The sequence below is a fragment of the Scomber japonicus genome, chromosome 9 (genome assembly GCF_027409825.1).
Source record: "Scomber japonicus isolate fScoJap1 chromosome 9, fScoJap1.pri, whole genome shotgun sequence".
Taxonomy (NCBI): domain Eukaryota; kingdom Metazoa; phylum Chordata; class Actinopteri; order Scombriformes; family Scombridae; genus Scomber; species Scomber japonicus.
In genome coordinates this window covers 34,449,884-34,456,780 of record NC_070586.1, presented here as the reverse complement: position 1 = coordinate 34,456,780, position 6,897 = coordinate 34,449,884, and the positions used below count along the sequence as shown (strand labels likewise).

At 38.2% G+C, this 6,897-nt stretch overlaps 1 protein-coding gene across 1 annotated transcript; it reads left to right on the top strand.

Moving 5' to 3' along the window:
• The first annotated feature begins 3,854 nt into the window (after positions 1–3,854).
• Positions 3,855–5,006, top strand: b3galt8 (beta-1,3-galactosyltransferase 8). Its single transcript, XM_053325603.1, has one exon. The coding sequence runs from the start codon at positions 4,026–4,028 to the stop codon at positions 5,004–5,006; it is 981 nt and encodes a 326-aa protein (XP_053181578.1). The 5' UTR covers positions 3,855–4,025.
• The last annotated feature ends 1,891 nt before the right edge of the window (positions 5,007–6,897 follow it).

The window sequence follows — 6,897 nt, the reverse complement described above, 5'->3', positions numbered from 1 at the left end:
ATGCTCCGCCGCCACCGCCAACAACAACAACAACAACAACAACAACAACTCTGCTACTGTTCTGTCTGGACTCCCCATAAACCACCTGGACTCCCATCTACCCACCAACCCACCTTCCCACCCTGCAGCGACCAAAGCCACTGCCAAGACCCCTGCTGCCTCCACGCAGACCAACACACCTTCTTTCCTCCCATTTGCTCACAGATCACCCCAACCCCCCTTCTCTGTGATACGGTTGTGGAAACGCTGCTAGTGCGGAAATTGAAGTGCATGTTACAAACTGGACTTAAACCAAGCCCACACAGATTCTACTCACGCACCAAAGAGAGCAAAAAACAACTCCATCACACCCGATTATGATCTTGATCTCTTGTGTTGCAGCATTTGTGGAGAGGCGTGTGTGTGCAGCTTGGGTATTATGTTGTGTACAGTAATTAATACAGTTCCCTATTTCACATCCAAGCCACGTTTAGTTTTGGGGTTTCACGGAAAGAACAGGCTATTTATGGTACAATGTGGTCTTGTTTAGGGCCTAAAACCGATAATACAGTGATAATCCAACTTGATTATCACAGTAATGCTATTCCCTGTACAGTACTGTACATGTATACATCTGAAACATTCAAAAAGGGACATTTCTCAGATGGCACTGCTCAGATATCAGATATCTCCATCTAACTTGCCATTTGTTTGTCTTTGTGTGATTTAACTCGTCTCAGTGTCACTTTATCCTCCCCAGGTTCCCTCATCTCTCTCTACAAAAGCCAACATCTGAGGTGATAGAGACGGAAATGAAAAAAAAGAAAAAAAAAATCTATGGAAAAGTATTTTTACCTGCCACATCCCACGTCCATGTTGGATGGCAATGTTTTCCATTCATTATGTGAGCCCCTGAAGGCATCATGCTTACAGCCACAGTATTGTGTTTTTAAAAAAAAGCTAAAATAAGAGAGAAAAGAAAAAGCTGATGTGTTTTCATTTGTTTTGTTTGTTCGATGAATCCGAGGCAGGACCTATTATTCAGTATATAATGAAATGCGGTGATTACATTTTTCTTTTTCTTTTTTTGCAAAATGTGAATACAGTACATACAGTATATGTGGAACAAGAGAATGTTATGTGTTGTTGACACAAAATATGTTGATGCTCAGACCATAAAAAAAAGGCCAACTCCATATGAATTCCAGTTGACATAGTAAGGTCTCTATGATTATGTTGATGAAAATAGTGTTTGGACAGGCCAAAATTAGAGAACTAGTAAATGTTTTCAACCCCACCCAAACCCCCCAACCCTCCCCGTCCCCTGCTATGGCAGGATACTAAACCACTGACCCTCTAGAGAATGCCTGTGTAAATTAAGTTTGTTTTTATTGTTTTGATTGTTTATAACTGGGTGAACAACAGGTGTTTCTCTGTAAACTGTATTACAATAAAACAGTTTGTTTAAAAGGAAGATGTTCAGATGTCTTATTTGTTTTCCGTTAATGATACAGAAAAGTGGTCCAAAAACCCCCAAAAAACATATAAGCTTTTTCTGGAGGTTTCAACTACATCTCATGGTCCCCCTCAATGAGTTTACTCAATTGTCATGGAGATTCTTCAGGTCACAAGGAGTCAGCACCTACCAAGACAATAAGGTCGTGTCAGGGAGTCCCACTGAGATGTGTCAGTGGGTCCCTGCTGATGTGGATGGAACTTGATCGCACAAAATAAACCAAAAGATTTATACTTAAAGACCTCCTCCACTTGAAAATGTATATATATATATATACAAAATTTCCCCCACAAAAATAATAGGCATGGAGTGCGTATGGAGCTTTGGGGGCCCCTGGTTATCTGGAACAGTTTCCTGCTTGGCTTAGTGGTTACTCCCGCCTTACTTGAACTCATCATAAACACGTACTGTTAGGGGCAACACAAACAGAGGGAAAGTTTTTGCTTGAGTATAACTTTCTGGTTGAGTGGGACACTTGTATTGGTAACACTTTGACTTACTTAAAAACTTACCAAATTCACAGATATATGTATTCAGATATTTCTGCTTCATCCAAATTGTGTCCATATGCACATTTAGTTGATTCACAGTATAAAGTAAGCTGGAGTCAACATGGGTGGAGGAAACACTATAGACAATAAACAATAAAAAGTAATTCAAAAGAATAAATTATTAACAGCTGAATAAAAGTACATTTAAAAAAAATCTTAGAATTATTTCTTTAATTGCCTTAATAGCTTTGGACATTGCAGAGCTCATTCTCCATTAGCTCCTTTTATTGTATCTATTCCTCCATGGATATATTATTAAAGCAGCACCCTTCGAGCAGCTATAATAAATATTATTAATGACACTGTATGGACTGTCAGTGTGTAATGTTTAAGGCCTTGCTTAGTGATGAACCTACAGAGATATATTGAAAAGCTGTTGAACATAGTGGAGCATTTAGCAGCCGAGAGAGAATATTGGACTAACATTCAGCAGGTGGACAGAAACATGAATCCAAATTATTGATAATGTTGCTCAATAACTGCTGGATGTGGAAACAAGTAACTGTTCACTTAGGACACATCATCTTAAAAGGAGATGGCGCAGTATGTCATGTTGTGTTCACTTGTTTCTGCTGCCCCCAAGTGGCTCATCAATCATACTGCAGGTTTAAGATCATATTTTAAATAGGTTTTATGCTTTAGTTTTTTTGTCTTAAATTCCTTTAAATATGATTCTCTTAAAACTCTTTTGTTCAACTCAACTTGAACTCAACATATTATGATGATTTTAATAATTTATTTTAAAAAGTTTTAGTTTAGTTTATTTCGGTCATTAAACCCAAATACACATGTATAAATAAAGTAAAAAATAATATGTTCTTGTTCCTTGTCCTTCACTTCCTTTAGAAAAAGTGACAAACCAAAAGAGAAAAATAATAAAGTAAGTAAAGTAAAAATAAATAAATAAAGCAGTTTCTGACTGAAAAGATGTAGGCTGAAGCATTTGCTTATAACACTGACCCTTTTACATTAGTCATTCAATAGATCCCAACAAACACAAAACATTTATAATAATTAACTATATAAATAATGCACATACAATAACAATAACAGTGAAAATATATACATACATACATAGCTACATACAGGCTTGGAGTAACAGAATACATGTAGGGTGATATCAGCAAAATTGGGCCATCAGGTAAAATTTATGGTCAGGGCATCTTAGCTCTTTAAACATTAACAGCCAATGATGGCATTACTTAATAGGATACAAAAAACAGGTAACTATACCATTACAGTTACAGAAAAAAGAAGATGTCAGACTACAGGTACATTTAGTAAAAATGGGGTTTACTTACAATTTTACACACTAATATCTCCATCCTAACTGCTCTTAGTTGAATAGAAAAGGGCCAACTTTGCACAGAATGTATGTCTTATGTCTTTATTATTGCATATTTGGTATTGCAGTAATCATAAAGTAACAGAAAGTAACCAAGTTACATTGCTTTAATATTGTGGTACTTGGATACTAGTAACTGTATTGGAATACATTTTTTATTTTAAAATCGAAATCTTCTATTATAAACGTACAGTAGCTACTATCCTGCTGTCTTCAGCAGACTAATCTCGCGATACCAAGATAAACCAAGGTAGTTTCTTGAACGGTGGCGAGAACTGCTACCATAAACAAACCCACACCCCTTACATGTTTATAAAGGACACGCCTTTACGGAAATAATTCCCCCCCCGCCCCGTTCTCCTCTAGGGAACAGCATGTGTCTCTGGCCCAATATGAAGTACCCCCGTAAAGACTTTGGATTGGTTATATACCATGCAGGATTATAACAACTGTTATTGTTTTCATTCAGTTTGAACTCTAAACCTACCAGACCTATCAGGCTGGTTTCTCCTGCTCCTGCCCTGCTGGAAGTGCCTGCCCCCCCCTGCTGCAGTCTCAGCGTGACTTCCTGGATTGATCGGCTTCATGTCGGACTTTAACCAGGACTACACAGTGACCGGGAGACTGTGGAGAAATGAGGGTGACTTTCTCTTGGAGGTTAGTGAAGTTTCTCACTGTTTCAGCTGTGCTCCTCCTGTCTGCTCAAGTCTATGTAAGCAGAGTAACATTTAGTAAACACCGACCAAAGCCGAGACCCCTCCCTGAGGAGGAGTACAGGGTCTTGTCCCCTCAAACATACAAGTACATTTTCAATCAGCCTGCAGTATGCAAGGGCAGAAGCCCCTTCCTGGTTTTTATGGTCCCGGTTGCCCCTTTTGATACTGAGGCAAGGGAAGCTGTCAGGAAAACATGGGGTGCTTCAGGTCAGGATACTCTAACTCTGTTCTATGTGGGTGTTCCTGAGGGGGGGCAGGGGTCAGGCATCCAGGACAAGCTTGAGGAGGAGAGTAGAAAACATGCAGACATCATCCAGATCAACTTTGAGGACAGTTATAAGAATCTGACAATCAAGACCATGATGATGATGAACTGGCTGGCGACCCACTGCCCCAATGCCTTCTATGCGATGAAGGTGGATGCTGACATCTTTGTGAATGTCTTCTACCTCATCAGGCGGCTGAGAAGCTCTCCACGCCAGGATTACATCACAGGGTCTTTGATCAGCGATGGGAAACCCAGAAGGGAAAGCAACAGTAAATGGCAGGTAACAGAGGAGCTGTACCCTGAGGACAGCTTCCCGCCTTATGTCTCAGGAGCTGGGTATGTCTTCTCTGCAGACCTGGCTGCCAGAATCTCCTGGGCGTCCAGGTTTGTCAGGATGATCCCTCTTGAGGATGTCTATGTAGGGTTGTGTCTACATGTGCTGGGGGTTCGGCCTGTGTACTCCAGAAGCCTGCTGACCCTGAGGAACCTGTTTGAAATCCAAAACCTGGAGTATGATCGGTGCATTTTTGCCAAACTGGTCCTTGTTAATGGATTTAAGCCATCGAAACTGCTGAGCGCGTGGGAGGACTTCTCACAAGGCCATACCAGCTGCTACATACTACTGCACTAAGAGCTTCATATGCATGAGTGCCTGAAACAAGGTTGTAAAAACGTAAAAACACTTTTGTACAGGAACAAAGCCATTAGACACCATCAGAGTGGAGGTGTAAACAGTGATAGGAGAGATGGATTCAAGTGGAATTTAACAAATGGGTCCCTATCAGTTATAAGGTTAATCAACAAAAAAAGTTTGATAACCAATTCATCTGTTACTCAGAATCTCCTAAAGTGGCTAAAATCAATTCTAAAACTATGAGAAAAGGTAACATCAGTCTTTAATTAAACTGCTTACAAATCATAGACAACCTGTTGCATGGAGCTGTGAGTAGACACTACTTTGTGTAAAGGTGTAAAAAGCCAAAAGAGGTTTGGACCCACTGGTTTTAAGTATTCCCCAAGCAGGAATACAGTAAATGTGTCAGTTACACCTTCTCAAATGTGACAATATGCTGCTGTCGTCTCTTTCATATCATAAATTGGATATTTTTTAGATTTGGGACAATCGGTTGGATAAAACAAGACATCACCTTAGGCATTTGGAAATGGATGAAAAAACTATTTACACATGAGTCAATAATGAAAATTTGGACTGTAACTAAGTATTCTCATTATTCATTCATCTGATTACTTTGTTGTTTGATCGATTTAAATTCTGAAAAATGTGCATCACAAGTACTTCAGATGTCTTGTTTTGTCCAGCCAACACTCCAAAAACTTTCACTATCTTGTAAGTAAATGAAAAAGAAGCAAATCATCATATTTGAGGAGCTGAAACTAGAGAATATTTGGATTTTTTGCTTAATGAATGACTTCAGTAGCTGATTTTCAGTAGCTGATTGGCTGTCAATCAACTAATTTCAGCTGTTTAGGTGTCAGGAAATGTAACTATTGGGTCACTTTACAGAGATGTCAAATGAATGTTGTAAAACAATTAGTCGATTCATCGATTAGTCGAAGTGAAGGTGCTTCAACTTCTTTATCCAAAGTGCTGGACAAGTGCAATAAAAAGGAAACTGTTGTAGGTTTATATCAAAGACAGGTGATTAACATAATATATGATCAGGATTTGCACTTTACACCAAAGACTATTTAAAAAAAATAGTTTTACTGCCATTTCACTTAATCTTCAGTCAGTGCCTGCTGTGTTAGGGCTCAGTATTGTACCTGGGTCCACATTACCCTGTTTAAAAATAAAGATGAAATAGATAGATGTAATAAATCAATTGTGCTGGTGTGTCATGGTGTAAAAAGCTTCACATAATGACCTTATGTAGACTTTACAAAAGAACCTGCAAGCTTATTTGTCAGGTTACTGTGCCTATATTTATGGATGTGACTCATGACACTGTCTGTTTATGTCTGTGTTGTAGTTACATTTAACAACCAGCTGGTGGCAGTATGCACCAGCAGATAACAGTTACAGTTTATATTTGATATTGCAAACCATAGACTGTTATTGCTGATGTTATTGCTTTCTTTTACTTTGTATTCATGTAAGTTGGAACAGTTTTTTCTGTACCTCAGCCTCAGATTTTTACCTCATCTCTGAATATTAAAGCTTTATTTTTACTGCATTTCGGTGAGAAAATATAAAGTACCGTATTGCTCTAAAAGTGTTTGTCAGTGAGTTTCTTTGTTACAATTTTTCAGTGTAGTACTAGAATATTATTTTATTATTGCTGTTATTGTTCTGCTGTTACTGCTTCTGCTGACTTGGTATAGAAATAATAAAATAAAATTCTTGGGCAAACATTAAACGTATGGATTTTTCCATGATTCACTTTTTTAAAATATTCAAATAATAAAGAAAAACACAAAAATATATTATTTAAAAAAAATAGAAACCGTGTAAAGAGCAAATGGTAAATAAATAGTTGAAATTACATAGGAAAGATTGAAGA